The sequence below is a fragment of the Heterocephalus glaber genome, unplaced genomic scaffold (assembly GCF_053883595.1).
Source record: "Heterocephalus glaber isolate CG9 unplaced genomic scaffold, H.glaber_assembly_v1.0 deba00001704, whole genome shotgun sequence".
NCBI classification, from domain to species: domain Eukaryota; kingdom Metazoa; phylum Chordata; class Mammalia; order Rodentia; family Bathyergidae; genus Heterocephalus; species Heterocephalus glaber.
The window spans coordinates 6,267-23,591 of record NW_028258424.1 but is presented as its reverse complement, the minus strand read 5'-3'; the positions used below and the strand labels follow the sequence as shown (position 1 = coordinate 23,591).

The window sequence follows — 17,325 nt, the reverse complement described above, 5'->3', positions numbered from 1 at the left end:
ATGAAACTAGAGGTAGAGCTAGGGGTCTTTGAACCTTCAATTATAAACTAGTCATTTCCTTATTAATGTTACAGAGCAACAAAAATAGAAATTTTTCTAAAGGTATTTTTATTCACATTCTACATAAGAGTGAGAAATTAATTGTTAAATATCTACAGCAGGGAGCTAAGGCTGTGTGCCCCGTCCACCCCTCCACTGCTGTGCAGGCTATAGGGCTGTGCATTAGGGTTCCGTCTCCCACATGAAACTGTGGAAGGTGTGTATCATAAGTAGGTGGGGTTTCTGCTCCCAGAAGAAAGTGGAAAAGGAAAATAAACATTCTCATTTCAAAGCAATTTGTGTTAGAGATAACCAGCAAAGTTCTTTTTTTAGTTGTATGGTTTATGAATAATGTCAAACTTATTTGAAAATCAGATCATTTAGAAGGTTTCTTGCATGTTGAATGGTTAAAACTGATTATTGAACTAAAGAAAAATTTTAGAAAGAAAACGAAAGAATGCAACTTTTTTACAGAATAGTATAAATGTTTATTTTCTGTATGATTTACTTTCCTGTCCTGTTTTTACAATATAGAAAAGCGTATTCTTTGAATAGCTCTAGTAAATATAAATTTAATCATTCTATCTTGGGATGTAAATAGAGCTAAAAAGTTATATACCCAATCTTCCCCAAATAGTCTTTTAAAATGGTTGAATGTGGCTATTAATGTGGTTCAACAATTTGATGCAAATGCCTAAATACAAAAAGTTGTTTAGTAAGTACTGCACAGGAAGAAAAAGGGCTTAATACTTCAGATAGCCTCTTGAAAATCAAAACCTAGTAGCATGTGATTGCACCTTCAAATTTTTACAAGCAAAACATTCTTAAGCAATGCCATCATACATAATCTACAATTGTAATCAAAATTCACATTTTCTGCACACTGTATATAAATACACATCACAATGGTGCAATTAGAATTAACACAGAATATATACAAAATGAACAAAGTTTAGGTTTAGACCAAAAATTTATTGCAATTTTTGAAAAATAACTTGATTAGGTATTATTTTATCCTCTTACACTAATTTACATTTATACAAATTTTAATTAGGCATACTAGATTGAGGTGCTAAGAATGTCTGCACTATCTACATTTAAAGTTACTGCACTATACTTCTTTAAATCCAGATTTCAAAAGGAGGATACTTTAATGAACAATGGAATCCTCTTTTGGATTACTTAATTTCTATTGCCTATATCTTGCATGTTGATATGAACATATATACACAATACATACAACTATAGAGTCCTTGTAGAAAATATAATAATCATATATACTGATAATTACTGAGGATTAAGGTACCTAACAAAATGCCTAAATTCCAACATGGTTTGTTTTGTCATAAAATCAAGAGTCCTACTACAATAGGCTCTTAAATTCATAATTTAATTACTGAAAATGATTTAGCCTATTTTACCAATTACATGAAAACACACATGCCTTCAGCTTACCAAATCACTGGCTAAAAACAATGCCATAATAAACTTCCCTCATAAAAAGAAATTCCATTATAATTTTGAAAGCTTTGCTAGGAGACCTATTTCAGTAATCAAGTAAAAGCCATATATTGGTCTGAAAGTTCTTAGTTCAAACGTCAACAAAGAGAGCCATATAGAGAAAAATCCTTCCTTAAATTCATCTCTTACAGCTTCAATATTCCTTATTTCTCCATCCAAGCTAAATTTTATACTTGATAATTATATGAAGTTCTATAATATCTCTACATAATTTTTACTTATATTCACACACCTCTCACTTTACTAGTAGCCAGTAATCACTTTGACACAACTTATTTCAAACACATACCACTTCTGTGAAAATGGAGACAGCTCAGAGCATTCTTAGCCATTCCTCATTACAGAAACACAATGCACACCTTCTGATAATTATTTACTGTCTCTTCACTTGTGCGTTTGTGTGAAAAACAATTTTTATTTTAAAATTGTGCCTGGGGATTGCTGCCTCTTTTGATATTCCAGAATCCAGGCAAAAAGCTGATTTTTTTTAAAAAGAGTGTTTTTTGGAACACAAAATGCCATTTGAATACATTCCATAAGAATTTATGTAGACCTTTTACCTGTGTATATTCTAGATTAGAAGCAAAGAATGACTGCACAGGACCAATGGTGTTTTGACTTTTTCTACTGAACAAAGCCATACAACACCACATATAAATTACTTAATTTATAAAATGTTCTTTGTTGATAGTATCAGAAAGTTAGAATATCTAATCGTTAAGAAACCCAAGCAAATTAAAAATCTATATAATAAAAATTAAAAAGAAAAATTCAATTTAGAAGGGGTGTAAACAGAATTAACTAAGATTCCAAGTTCGATCCCCAGTACCAAAAAAAAAAGAATTAACTAAGATTTAAAATGTATTAATTTCCTCAATTAAAATTTCTTCTCTTTCAGTATTATAATTTCAGATCTCTTAAAACAAGGACTGAGTTGAAATACAGTAATCGTTAACTTATCCAGAAAATCAAGGGTCCTTGAACCCTACATTTTCTGTACAGTTCCATTTCTCCATCTTTTATGCACAGGTCAGCAGTTCATGGCACAAGGGTCACTTTTCGCTTTTCCTGCAGAGTTGATGACACTCATCAGACAGCGTCCAAATTCCTCCAGTATCATTCGCTCAGCAGCTGCCTTTGACTTCCCCTTCTTGTCTGCTTGCTCTGCCTGGGCAAGCAGGCAGTTACATGTGGCTTCAGCTACTTCCTTGGTGACAAAGGTGAATGGCAACCTGAAATGATGTTGAGAGAGAAACAGAAAGGTGGTGATGCCTGAGCAACGACAGCAGCAAGATCTTCTCCATAGAGTCCAGTATCTGAGTGCCACACCATACACAAACATCCTAAAGAGCTTTGGGGTCATGCTGGGTTTAGCACGGACATATCTAAAACACCATTCAGGAAATACAGTATTTAACACAGAATACATGATCGATTACTGACACAAAACACGTGGTCAATGACCTACCTACATGTAGTAAGTAGGTAATTCACCACTAATACCAGATTTCTCATTGGGCTCACTAAAGAAATAATTCTACATGTCCCATGGACATCTTTGTAATTGAAGTCCTTGCAGCTCATGAGCAAGACTGTGCCACTGTGGGTCTCTCTTTATTCAGAGCTGTTTGTCCAGAGCCAAAAATGGCACCTGACCGAGGCAATATGCCCAAGGAATGGCTGAGTAATACTGGGAATACTGTATGATTCCCAATACTAAGGACCATCGCTGGGGCAACCTTTAAAGAAAGCACTTTCCCACATTCCCTCATACCAAATGAAACAACCACACATGCACACCAGCACCTTGCTGTTCCTCAAAACACACGACACAAGGGGAAAACCAAACCCTGTTCTCTACCATGCCCTTTTTAAAGACCTGAACCACTGAGCAGTGAATTAGACAGCAGCTCCTCCTAAGCCTATGCTATTGTGGCCAGGTCTCCAAGCCTGAGAGATTAAACCAGGAAACCTGACCTAACCACAAACTCAGCAGCCCATCAGTGAACAGTCACTCCTAGAATACTGCCATCTATGTCAAGGAAGCCTGAAGGTAAGGCCCACTCTCACAAGGGAACATAATTGAAATTCAGGATGCCATACTATTGCACAGAATCTTTAATGTACAAAAAACCATTTGAAATTAAATCATGGTAACATTGTAGAATTACTAATACTACATAATAAAAGTGTTCACTACAAAATACTTGGAAATTAAAGGGGACTAAAAGGAAAGAAAGAGAATTCCAGAAGTACTGGTGCACACCTGTAACCTCAGCACTGGGGAGGCTGAGGCAGGAGGATCATGAATCCAAGGCCAGCCTGGGCTACACACTGAGACCCTGTCTCGAAAAGTACCAATCAATCAATCCAAAAAACCCACAAGAGTTCCAGATTTTAAACACTCGAACAAAGGTTTATTAACATGCTGATGTAACTTTATACTGGCTTTTTTAAAAAGAAGGTTTTTATTGTATTGTGTAACTTCGTATTTTCATTTCCTAGCATAAATATTTTCCCAAGTGGAAAAATTTTATGTTTTACCTTACTATACCTTTAATCTCCACATGAAGATTAGACTTACTCATCTAAAAGATTATTAAAAGGCCAACAAGTATTCATGCCATAACCCTAACTAATGTATCTGCCCATTTCCACTTCTGTCAAGAAACATCTGTGTAGTCCAGGTGTGAGAGTTCATCAGAATAGCTGAACTATTTTGTACAAAAAGACAGCCTTATTTATTTTTATTTTTTTTCTGGTACCAGGGATTGAACTCAGGACCTTGTGTTTATAAGGCAAGAGCCAGAACCACTGAGCTAAATCCTCAGCCCCTTTTTCATTTTTTTTTTAATGGGACCGAGGATTAACTTCAGGACCTTCACACTGAGCAATATCTCCAGTCTTTTCATTTTTTTTTCACTATGAAACAGGGTCTTGCTAAGTCTCTCAGTTGCCTGGGCTAGGCTCTATTTGTGATCCTCCTGCCTCAGCCTCCTTGAGTGCTGGGATTACAGGTGCATGCCACCACAACTGGCCAAAAGCCTTACTTTTATAAGCATTGGATCTTAGTTCGACTTAAAGGGCTTATTCCACTTAACTTCTCAAATTAATCTAATAACAATAAAAGACTACAATATCAGAGTATGATGGGTAGTTCCAATAGGATGGGAAAAGTGCTTCAAGAATATAGAAAAAGGGCCAGGGATTTAGCTCAGTGGTTTTGCTGCCTGCTGTGCAAGCGCAAGGACCCAAGTTCGATCCCCGGTACCAAAAAAAGAATATCGAAAAAGAGGTAAGAAAATGCAAAGATATGAGTAATTAACCTCATCAAAAAAGGTGTAAAAAATTTGGTTTTTTATAGGTGTTTCTCAAATTACATAGTACTGCCTCTTAGTAGGGAGAAATCTAATTAAATTAAGCACAACAAACTAAAGCATCACTTTGTATTTTAGAATTGCACAACGTATCTGACAGTGATTTTTCTGTTATCCTTAAATTCCTTTAAAAACAACTAAAGATGGAAAGAAATACAAAATTCAGATTTGAACTCAGCTTTGAATCCCCCAAAAGAAACATTACCAAAAATAAGAATTTGAGAAACATTATAGAAAGACTTTTAGAAGATGCAAACTTACTTTCCTCCTCCACTATTCAAAGCTGGCGCTGGCCGAGTAAGCAGGTCGGAAATCTGAGAGGACAGCTTGGTCTTGGCCGCTGTCTGCTGCTGCACCCTAACTTCAGCTGCATCTGCCAAGTGCATCAGTGTCTTTCTTTCTGGGCTTTCTTCAAAATTTTTACAGCCAATACACTTGCATATCGAGGAACACATTATTTTTGCCTAAAAGATTAACAAAAGAGGAAGTTTCCTAATCAAAACCTATAAGCAGATGCCACAATCAAATCAACAAATAATATTACCTGGCCAACTGACATTAAGGTTAGATGGAAGCACCTTTTGTGACAAAGACTAATTAGGATAACTACACATGTGGACCAGTCAGGAGAGGCTGAACTGTTCAGGTCCTTTCCTGTCAACTCCACCCACTGAGTACAGATTCTCTCCCACCAGGAATGACACAGGTTCTCTGTAAGGAGTGTGAATGAGACACTAAGGTATCACCAATGACAGCTATTCAGAACCCAGCCACTTTAAACAAATCATCATTGACATGCCAGTGACCACACAGTTTCACACGAAAAGGATTTCAACCATACTAGAGTAGTGATGGTGAGCCTTTTAGAGCTCTCAATGATAACACCTGCTGTGGCACATACGCCATAGGTTTGCCACCATTGTTAATGGGTTTATTTTCTGCTTTTTGGTGAACCTAGGAATCAAACACAGGGTCACTTTACCACTGAGCCACATCCCTAGCCCTGTGTATTTATTATTTTGGGGGCAAGGCCTCCCTAAATTGCCCAGGCTGGCTTTGAACTTGGAAATCAGACCCCGAACAGCTGGGATTACAGACATGTGCCCTCCATGCCTGGCTGATGTGCCACGTTGACTAGATACTTCCCTCACTGAACTATCTTCCCTCTCCAGATCCCCAACCTCCTCAATGATCAGGAACCAGTGTGTCCTTCCATGTAAAACATAAAATATATTTACATGAAACGGAGGCCTTACGTCCAAATAGCAGTTAATAAATACAGAATTCTCTCTTTGAGTTTTTAGTTTGTTTTACACAATCATGTACCTGCCTTTCAGCATCTTGCTTTCGTACATGGCAAGAACTAATGGGGTTCCTCTAACCTGTCACCTGGCACAGCTGGAATACATTATCTTTAATGGCTGGGTGGAATTCCTGGTATATATGTGCCACATTTTATTGGGCATTTATTCCTCCACTGATGGGTATTCAGTTTCTCGTTCCATTATCCACAAATAATGCATGAAAAGATTTGGGGCGGTAAAAATTATGATGTTATTTTTCTGAGTTAGTTTTAGAACAGGGCTCACTAGTCAAAGTATATGTAGCTTTCAATTTTAAGAGATGTGGTCAGATTTTTTTTTCAGCTGTAATACTTCACATTTCATCACCAATGTATAAATTAAGGCTTTCTATGTTCCCTACAACAATGGATGTAATAACTTAGTATTTGACGATCTCATTGAGGAGAGCACTGTTCTTTACATTTTCTTGGCTCTTAATGAATTCCTTTCATGTAAATTTAAATAAGCAAAACTACTGTCTATCTCCGTATAGCACCTAGCAAGATAAATTGACCATATTATGAATACATTTACTCTGCTTCTTTGTGTGCATGCATATGTACGAGTGTGTATAGAGAGGGAATGAAGATTGAATCCCAGGTACTCTCTCACTGAGCTCCATCCCCAGCCCTGTCTGTCTATCTGGCTGGCTGTCTATGCTATCCTCCTGCCTCAACCTCTCCAGTGCTAGGAATATAGGTGTGTACCACCACCATACCCGGCTGCCCTGGTTCTTTCTTACAATACACAAATGAGTTCTATTTATCAAAGCATTAATGACTATACATTTGAATTAAATGGATTACTGTCAGCCTGTGTGGGAATCCAACCAAGTGACATTTTTATTAAGCCCTGAAGACAGAAAAAAATCCCTGGCCTTGAAGCAGGGGGAGGTATCAGTGGTGATAATTTGGACTGTTTTTTTAATTTGTTTTTTGTGGTGCTGGGGATCATGTCCAGGGCCTTGTACACTAGGCAAGTGCTTTACTACTGAGTTCCATCCCCAGCCTAGGACAACCCTTGGTCTCAGGACTATGCCCAGAGCACAGGCTGTTGCACACACACATGTATTTCAGAAAAGCCTGCAGAGAGCAGCAGGCAATGCTGTCTCTTGGTTGAAGACACCACTGTAGTTTGTAAACCTCTGTGACATTGCTATTTTTATTGAAACTTGACATGCAGGTGCTGTGGTGTTCATGCTGTCAGTCATGAAGCAGCAAATCAGCAGCAAGACCCCAGCTGTACCAACGAGCACAAGGCTCACTGCCCTGAAGCCGATTCCTCCTCAGCTGGGGCCCTGGAACCAGCTGTATTATTTCCAACACTAACACAAAATGACTCCCAATTGTCATGGAACACTTTTGCAGTGTGTTCAACTAAAGCTGTTTGCCAAAGGCAGTTAGGAGATGCTCCCTGCAGCATCTCACCTCGTAGCACTCACAGTAGTTCTTGAGACACCCTGAGCGCTTACAGTTACAGCCCTTGCTGTGCCGTCGGTCTGACTCTCCCTCCTTCCCTTTCCCAATCTTCGGCTTGAAGGCTTCTGGATTTCTGTCCAGGCAGGCCTGCCAAACACACCAGTGTCAACTGCACTGAAGTCACAGCACATTATGCATACACACCACATAGGTTATTAGACTTTCTTTATAAGACAACTGGGTTCTTTAAAATAAAACCAGAAGAAACTAGATTTTTGTCAGATAAAAAATAAAAAATAATCACCTTTATTGCTTTTTGCCTTTCATTTTCATGTTCCAAATTGTTGTAACAATTAGTACAATTGCAGTTGTTGCAAAATTCACCATTTGCAAAGCAATCACAATATCTGGAAGGTGAAAACCAGTCTAAGATTAAAAGTCGATGAAATAAAGCTAGTAACTAGATAATTATATATATACACATGCATTATGCTTGTGATAAAGCATTTCAGAAACAAATTTACCCAGCACCACCTAGTTGCAGAGTTAAAAAAACAGGTGGTCAGGCTCAAAATTTAAGTCACCAACTCCTAGAATTTGGGCCTAGAAACTTAGTCTAAATAGTAACAGTTGTCAGCATAAGATCTATAGGATTTTATGTGCCCCAAAGTGAATTATTTCAGAATCCTGATAAAGGAAAAACACAGCTTAAGCCAGAGCAGTGTTGCTTTGCCTTCTGAGTCCCTCAAAGGCAGTGCCACCCCTGAACTACTGCATCTTCTAGCTGAGCACTGCAGACCAAACACGAGGTCGTAAGTGTCTGTCATTAAGGACATGAACTGTGTCTGTCTCATGCTGCATGTCCCTAGCCGATAACTCATGTATCACCACAGAGAACTCCAAAGCACTGCCTTTCATCCATGAAGGAAACTATACTTCTATACTGCTATAGGTGCTCATGCACTTGTATGTTTATTTAAATTACTTAGACTTATGAAATTGGCCTGTTAAGAGTTTAAATTAGGTCCATTTGTTTTTAAGAGCATTTCTAATTATATAAGGTAAGCAAACAATAGAAAAAACACTTACAATTTCAAACACAGAGATTTTGTACAATTACAGGGCTTTCTGGGCCGACTGGCAGACTCTGATGGGATTATCCTATACAGACACACAAAAATATACATTTTAATCCATTTAACATAACCATTTAAAACTATGAAAGTCTCCAATCTATTAATTTCTCCTGAAATAAATCTTGAACAAAAGTATTCATCTCTAATAAAAGTCTATTTTGTAAATATGTATTTTAAAGTTATCAATAGCTATAAAGAACACTTCTCATATACCCTTCCTTCTGAAAGAACAAAACTTGAAAACAGGTCAAAACCCTTGGACTTCAATTATACAAGACAGGGGCCAGGGATTTAGCTCAGTGGGTCCGCCACCTGTCTTGCATGCACAAGGACCCGAGTTCGATCCCCAGTACCAAAAAAAAAAAAAAAAAAAAAAATATATATATATATATATATATACACACACACAAGACAGTGAGAAGGGTGGGGGAGGACCGGGCTTTGGAAAAGGACAGGTGCCCTGGAATTAACCATGCAAGCACTGCTTCCACACCCAGACTGCAAAGATGGAACCAAGACGTCAACAAACAGGAAGAAAAACCAAAAACCTCACATAATTTAAAAATAGTTAACATCATTTTAAACACATATGCAGAATGACAGAGTGAGAGACAGAAAGAGAATAAATGTGGAAAAGTTGGTGGATCTGAGTAAAGGGTATCTGGAGATCTTTGTTTCTATAACTTGTTTGTTTGATATTTGAAAATAAAAAGCACTTTAGAGGACTGTTTATATAGCTTTAAGGGAAAAAAAATCAAATGTGATGTATTTTGGAATAAATATACTTAATGTTGGATTTAAGTCAACCCGACAACTTAAAGCACTCACCCATTGAATGGAAGCCTTGCCTGGGTCTGGATCCCAGGCGTCCCAGTGAAGTTAGAGTTGCTTGCTATGGACACATATGAAGACTGCTGTAGCTGTGTGTAAAGAAGGTGAGTTAAGATCATATCTGAAAAATAGACAACACTCTGAGATGCAGTGATCATGAGAAGCACAAATTCATCAACCAAAGTAGAAAACAATATAATGAAGAAGTCATATAAACACTTCCTGCAACTACTTTATTTTTTTGAGACAGGGTCTAACTATGTAGCCCAGGCTGGCCTCAAAATCAAGATACAGCCTTCTGCCTCAGCCTCTCTAGTGCTGAGATTACAGGTATGCACCACCATGCCCAGCTTCATGGAGCTCTTTGTAAGACCCAAACCAATACTAGAGGTGAAATAACATGAACAATTTAGTATACTAATACTAAATACTATAAATGTAAAAAAATTATTTCCTAAGAGTATGTTAGAACTATGGGAAATTCTAGATGGATACCCTACAAATACTGAAATAAACTTTATTGGTTAGAAAAATGCACATAAAATACATACTATATTGATCACACTACAAATCATAGATAATGAAGTTAAGTGCATAAGTGAGCTTCATTTTATGGGATTTCTTTTTCTTTATCCCTTTTTTTCTTTCTTTTCTCCCTCCCTCCCTTCTTCCTACCCTTCTTGCAGTGCTGGTGGTGGAACATGACCTTGTGCGTGCTGGGTAAACATTCTATACCAACTCAGCTACATTCCCAGCCCTACACTGACTTCTAAACATAGAAAAGGTATAATAAAAATACTGACTGGGTGTGGTGGTGCACATGGCAGCCTCAGCACCCCGGGAGGCTGAAACAGGAGGCTGACAAGTTTGAGCCCAGTCTGGGTAACTTAGCAAGACTGTCTCAAAGACAAAAAACAAACAAAAAAGGTCTGGGGATGTTGCTCCATACAGAGGGCCCAGTTCAATCCCCAGTACCACAAGGGGGTGTGGTTGGAGGACTTGAAAGAACATTTGTTGCTTGTAGTGGTATATGCCAGTAATCCTAGCAGTTTGGGAAGCTGAGTCAGGAAGATGACAAGTTTGATTCCTGCCTGGGCAACTTAGTGACATGCTGTCTCAAACAATAAAAGGGGCTGTGGATGTAGCCCAGTGGTAGTGCACCTGAGTTTGATCCCTAGTGCTAACAAAACAAAACAAACCTGAACATCAGTCCACATACATTTCATTAAAGTACAAGTATTTCTTTCTATTTCCTCTCTGACAATGGAAGTCAATCCATTCAATACTTAGAACACTGTTTAATCTTTGCATGACAAAGAAAAACCTCCATCTGCTTCCTGCTAGTGGTGCACCACACCTGGACAAAAGGCTAGTGCATGACTTCCATTCTATCGAGGGCTCAATGACAGTGGCTCAGCCACTAAAGACACCTGGAAAATCCTCCCATGGTTTACTTTCCAAACACAAGCCAGTGGCATCCTATTGTGAAGAAGAGCAATATCACAGTCATAGTCTTTCTAAAGACACTGGGACTTTGCCAACTTTAACTTTCTCCATCTCCAAGTCTTGCCTGTCACCAACCAGCACACAGCTCCAAACTGCCTACTTTTTTTATCTGACTTGTGTCATATATTCCTAAATGCTGAAAACACATAGAAATAAACTCACATGCTTCAGATAACACTTCAAGATTTTAGAAAGAGCCATGTTAATCCTGATTCTGATGCTCCTGAATAGTTTCAGAATGTGGTGGTACTAGACGTCCTAGACCCGATCTCATTTCTGGAACACAGTGACTTCACCTTCTCCACATACCTGAGTGACATACTGAGCCGGAAGCACTGCATAGCCCACATTCCCTGTCCCTGGGGCTGGGGCCAGGACTGTTCCTGGAGGCAGGTTGGTGAGGTTGGGCTGGATCTGGGGCAGTGGTGTGGCGGGCATGATGAGCCGCTGCTGGGGCTGGGTATTGGTTACAATCTGTGAAGTTGGGTTGATTGGTTTTGGAACAACCTAAAAAAGGGAAATTTTGTGCTCAATGGTCACAATAATAAATTTTATAGCTGTTCAATTCAGTATCAATCTCTTATACCTAAATCTCAACTCTGAACTTGAACAGTAAATTATCATTTGGGAGAAACCAAGAAAGAAGTTATGTGATACTCACTTGTTTGACAGCCTGCGCTGGGACAAAGGGGACTGACATCCGCACTGGGGTTGCATTAACAACCACAGGCTTTGCTTTTAAAAGAAGAAAAAAATATGAACAATTTATAGAAAATAGTACTCAAAACCCTTAGAATACTTAGCTCCCTTCAAGTTATACTCAGCAAGGAGTATAAGGAATCCCATGTGCTGCCTACTTTGCATCATCTTTTACCAGTTACTGCTCAGAACTGTCCACCCTGTCCACCAGAGAACTCACATCTGAGCAGCCACAGTCTGCTGAGGAGAGAATGTCTATAGGCTCAAGATGCTCTACTGAAACTATTTCAATCTGTACGTACACGACTTACACACTCAGTGTTCAATCCAGCCAAATGCAATGTATAAATAAAAGAACTGCAACTCATAAGCTTGGATGACAACACTGCTCTCTACATTACTATTTCTAATTGCTGTGTTTCTATCCAAACCAGAGAAAAATATTGTTCTTGCATAATTCAATATTTATAGAATAAATACTAAAAGGCAGCATGGCAAAATGACTAAGAATACGGGTACTAAAATCATAGACCCAGGGAGCTCAAATCCCGGTTGTGACACTTTTTTAAACTCTATCTCCCTGACTCCTTGTTGCCATCTGGTTAAGCATCTATTCTCACAGCATCCAGACTTAGTATGTTACCATCAGAAATGATTAGAACAGTGCCTAACAGGGCCAGGGATTTAGCTAAGTGGTGCCGCCACCTGCCTTGCAAGCTCAAGGTCCCAAGTTCCATCCCCAGTACCCAAAAAAATTTTAAATTAAAAAAAATAGAACAGCGCCTAATACACAGTAAGTGCTCCATGATTGTTAGTTTCCATTACTGTCACTGCTGTTATTACAATCATAGCTACTATGGAAATTGCATCACTGCCAGTGTTCCGGGGAAACTAAAGCATAGGACCCTCTGCTTGCAAGGAGATTACATTCTAGTAGAATAGATCAGCCAAGTCCCAAGTAAAAGAAATACTACTGAAGAAAATAAAACAAATTCTGGGATTTCAAAGGATAGAGAATGCAAGTCTTATTGGCAGAGATTAAGAATATAGAAGTCTTTCTCCTAGCTAGGGCTGATGGTGCATGCCTATAATTCCAGTACTCTGGGAGGCTGAGGCAGGAGAAACACAAGTCTAAGCCCAATCTGGGCAATTCAGTGAGACCCTGTCTCAATAATAACAAGGGCTGAGGTTGTAGCTCGTTGCAAAGGCCCTGGGTTCAACCCCCAGTACAAAAGAAAAAAAAAACTGAGAAGTGGAGGGGGTGCAGAGGTGGAAAGATGAGACCTAGGGAGGCAAGGAACATGACTTCCACCACAAGGTGGGGAGCTGCAGTGCAGGGGATAGGCAGGGCACAGGGAGTGGCCACTGCAGGGCTCTCAGGAACCAGGAAAGTAATGATTGTGAGAGGCACATACTCAAGGACAAGTTGACCTAAGGAGGACGAACATGATACAGAGAAGTAACAGGTAACATGCAAGAAGAGGTCAGTGCTGTCCAGGGGAAGGGGAAGTGCCGCTCTTGAAGCCTCCTCCTGTCATCCCACATGGGAAGAGTATAAGAAGGATGACATCTCTCTGGGCCTCGAGATGGGTGGAGACAGTAAGATCACACTGCTGTCACAATAATGGAAAGACCCCAGAAGGCCTATCATGACAGTAAGAGTTTTTTTGTTTATACTTTTTTTCCCATACTGGGGATCGAACTTGGGACCTTGCACTTGCAAGGCAGGCGCCAGAACCACTGAGCTAAATCCCTGGCCCCTTTGTTTATACTTTTGATGAAGACAAGAGGGCTGATAGCTGAGGACAGAAGAGCTGAGAGTACTGAGAGAGATCTGGCAAGAGGGATCTGAAAGTGCAGGCCACAGCACCAGGTACACACTAGGGGAGCTCCAGAGTGGTAGGAACAGTGACAGCTGCACAACTCTTGGCATTCACTGAAATCCTGTACTCTGTACACTTAAAAGGGTGAATTCTGAGCCAGTGTAGAAGTGCACACCTATAATCTCAGAACTCTGGGATGCTGAGTCAGGAAGACTGCAAGTTCAAGGTTGACCTGGGCAACTTAGTGAGACCCTGTCTCAAAATAAAAACGAAAGAGTGAATTTTATGGTACATATATAAACTATATCTCGCTAAGTTTGTGACACAGAAGGAGTATATGACTGTGAAATAAGGGAATGCTGACAAAGCCAGGCACAGTGGTAAACATCTGTAGTCTCAGCTACTCAGGAGGCTGAGGTGGAAGATTCACCGAGCCCATGAGTTCAAGGACAGCCTGGGCAACAGAGCAAGACTCTGTTTCAAGATAAAAAAAAATAAAAGAGAGGAGCAGTGACATCCAACATCCACCCAAGGCTGCTTCTGCTCTGGCTTGGTTCTTCTCAGTGAGAGGAAAGCATTAGTGAAGTTACACTAACTGCTGCAGACTGTCTCAGCCACACTAGGAGTGACAGGGCAAATGTGGCATGCACCTGCAACACAGGCAGCACCCTCTACACCTGCTCCTGAGCACACAGGGCAGTCCTGAAGCCAGGGCAAGATCCTGCAGAGTAGAGGACTCATTTCCTGTCTGTTGTTGAGAGTGTGGGCAGGCGTGGCCCACTGTACCTGCATCCAACCCACCAGAGGCGGGCAGAAACACAGGCACTAAGAGCACACGGAGTCTCCCTGACCCACGGAATGAGGGCAAAGTGAAAGGAATGGTCAGACACAGCACCCTAACAACGTGGAGAGGGGAGGGCATAAAATGAAGCCAACAGCCGTGTTCTCTCCTCCTCCTCCGTCAGTGTTTCCTGCTTCAGTGTATGACTACTGCAGTTTTCAGAAAAGCTGGCATCATCTTCCATTGTGCAGTTCTCAAAGGAACGCTAAACAACTCTTTTTTTTTTTTTGGTACCAGAGATCGAACTCAGGACCTTGCACTTGTGAGGCAGGCGGTGGAACTACTGAGCTAAATCCCCGGCCCAACAGCTCTTTACAATAGCGTCTTTTCAAGCTTCAGTAACCAGGCCAGAAAGTGTCTGAGGCTTTCTAGTTTGTGAGATAAGCATCTGCCCTCCTCAGAGAGCAGAGTCCCTGCTGAGGAAGCCAGCCAGGCAACCCGGGGCCCAGAGACACCACTCCTCACACAGCTCTGGGGAAAAATGTGCAAGACAAGCCCTGCTCCTGTGGCCTTTAAGTAAATCCTTCTCGGGAAATGAGGACTCCAGAAAGGCTTGTTAATATATTTGATGAACCAGAGCAACTCATTAGAGTACCCTAAAAACACTATAAATTTATCTCATTATCCCTATAAAGTAATATAACATATGTACTCAGATCTTTTACAGAACAGGAAAGAAACACAAATACAGGTGAATATAAGATAAACTGTACAGCCAGGATGTGTGATGGGTTTGAAGAAATACAGAGAGGAAGAAGGAAGTGAAGAGACAGACAACGTGGACGGGAGAATGCAAGAAAAGGAAGTCAGCTGGGCATGGTAGCACGTGCCTATAATCTCAGCACCGAGGCAGGAGACTGTAAGTTCAAGTCTAGCTGGGCAACTTAGCAAGATCCTGACTCAAAATAAAAAATATAAAGGGGTAGAGCAGCCTAGTTCGGGGAAGAGGGAAGAAAATGAGGGGAAGGGAAGAGGCCCAAGGAATAAGCTGGGGAAACAGCAGCACTGCCAGAAGAGGAAAAAAGTAGAGAGACACAAAAGATAGACACAAAGTTAGAAAAGGCAGCACTGGGACATACACTAGAATCCTAAATGTGCAGTCTATTCCTTCACTTTCCTGGGTCTTCAGCTTCCTTTCATCTATATCAAAAATTTGTTCATGCCAATAAGAAAAGTGTTAACTCTGTCTTAAAAAAATGGATTCTCCACACTTGTACACACGCACGCGCGCGCAATAGAACCAACAGCATCAAATGACTATCTCCATCATCATAACATCTAAGCACACTAGGCTGGATACATATGAAAATGTGTTTACTCCATTGTCTCAAAGGTGAGTGAGCTACCAATAGGTAGTCTTTGTACCCTACCACTGAGCTATCAGAGCTGTATTCCCAGACCCTCTATTACTTTAATAAACAATTAATCATTCACTAGCCATCAACTGCCTTTTTTGGTTTTTTGTTTGTTTTTGTTTTTTGAGACAGTGTCTTGCTATGTAGTTCAGATTGGCCTTGAACTTGCTATGTAGTCCAAGCTGGCCTCAAACTCCCAGTGATTGATCCTCCTGCCAATCCAAGTGCTGGAATTACAGATGTATACCACCACACCTAGCCTCAACTGCTTTTTGACATTGGTAAAATATAAAGTGGTTTTTCATAGAAAAACTCAAGCCCTAAACTATAAATATCCTTTTTCACGACATTCAGTTTTTTACAAAGTAGAAAAATATGAGAAAGATTATTTATGTGTCTGATGCAGGTCGTAGGAAGGATTAAACAGAAACACAGAAAATAGAAGGACCACAAAGAGGGATATCTTCTAGGAAAACTACAACTGAGCAAGAACATGTTAGTCACTTTTTATTAGCAATTACTGATTCAAAATAAGTACTACTCAAAATTAGAGAAAAGCAATATTAAATTCCTACTTATTTGTACCTTGCCTATTGGTCATTTCAACTGACCCGAACCCTACCAAGGAGCTGCGTAGTTTTAAAACTAAAATAAATAATTTAAGTCTATTCCAATGGCATTAATGGTGGGATTTAAACCAGTGATAAAATAGCAAACCACACATTTCCAAGTACAGTCACTGGGACTATCCAGTATTATAGCACAACTCTAGCCACCGACCTTTAGCAGGAGGAAATGTTAGTTACATGCCACTCTAATCTATTGCACTGTCTCCTGCAACAGCTGTGAAGTCCAGCTGCCAGCTGAAATGAGCACTTAATTAAAACTTCAGCAAGAACAGGATCGATGCTCTGTAATAACCCCAGAAGCACTCACCACTATTTTTGAAAAGTGGGTATTCACCTTGCTGCAGAGGCGGAGTGTTGGTGCTGGGGTTTTGACTGGCAGGTGGGGTGGAGCTGCTGGCGGTGGTGGCAGTGACAAGTCGGACATAATGGAACTTGCTGCCAGGCACTTGGATTTGTTGGACATTGGGCGAAGTGGCCAGAGGAATAATTGTCTTAAACTGCGACGTGCTCACACCTCCTACAGTGATGGTCTGCATGGCTGATTTCACCGCCTGTTAATTAACATGACAAGACACAGCTAGCATTAATCCAGATGCAACTTTCCTGCTCTTTGAACTTAGGACAGTTGCCCAAGTAATAAAGAATGCTCCTGATTGGGATTTGTTGTTGTTTTTGTGTTGTGTTCTTTTGTTTTTGACTTCAGGACGCCATAGACTATTCTCTGAGTCTGTAAATAAAGCTTGGAAGCAGGGAGGGAAAAGAAAAAAAAAAAAAAGAACGTTCCTGGGCTTTATCAAAACTGCTAAA

The 17,325-nt window shown here is 40.1% G+C and overlaps 1 protein-coding gene across 2 annotated transcripts; it reads right to left on the bottom strand.

The window, feature by feature from the left end:
• Positions 1-509: 509 nt before the first annotated feature.
• LOC147821769 (protein lin-54 homolog) lies at positions 510-17,102 on the bottom strand. 2 transcript variants are annotated; one of them, XM_087199348.1, is made up of 9 exons: positions 16,853-17,101; positions 11,833-11,906; positions 11,481-11,678; positions 9,663-9,754; positions 8,788-8,859; positions 8,003-8,105; positions 7,708-7,845; positions 5,199-5,401; positions 510-2,792 (listed from the first exon to the last, which is right to left on the bottom strand). In XM_087199348.1, the coding sequence occupies exons 1-9, from the start codon at positions 17,052-17,054 to the stop codon at positions 2,591-2,593; spliced, it is 1,284 nt and encodes a 427-aa protein (XP_087055474.1). In that variant the 5' UTR covers positions 17,055-17,101; the 3' UTR covers positions 510-2,590. The 2 variants fall into 2 exon arrangements, with proteins under 2 accessions (XP_087055474.1, XP_087055473.1); XM_087199347.1 differs by having other exon boundaries at positions 511-2,792; positions 16,826-17,102.
• Between the last annotated feature and the right edge of the window lie 223 nt (positions 17,103-17,325).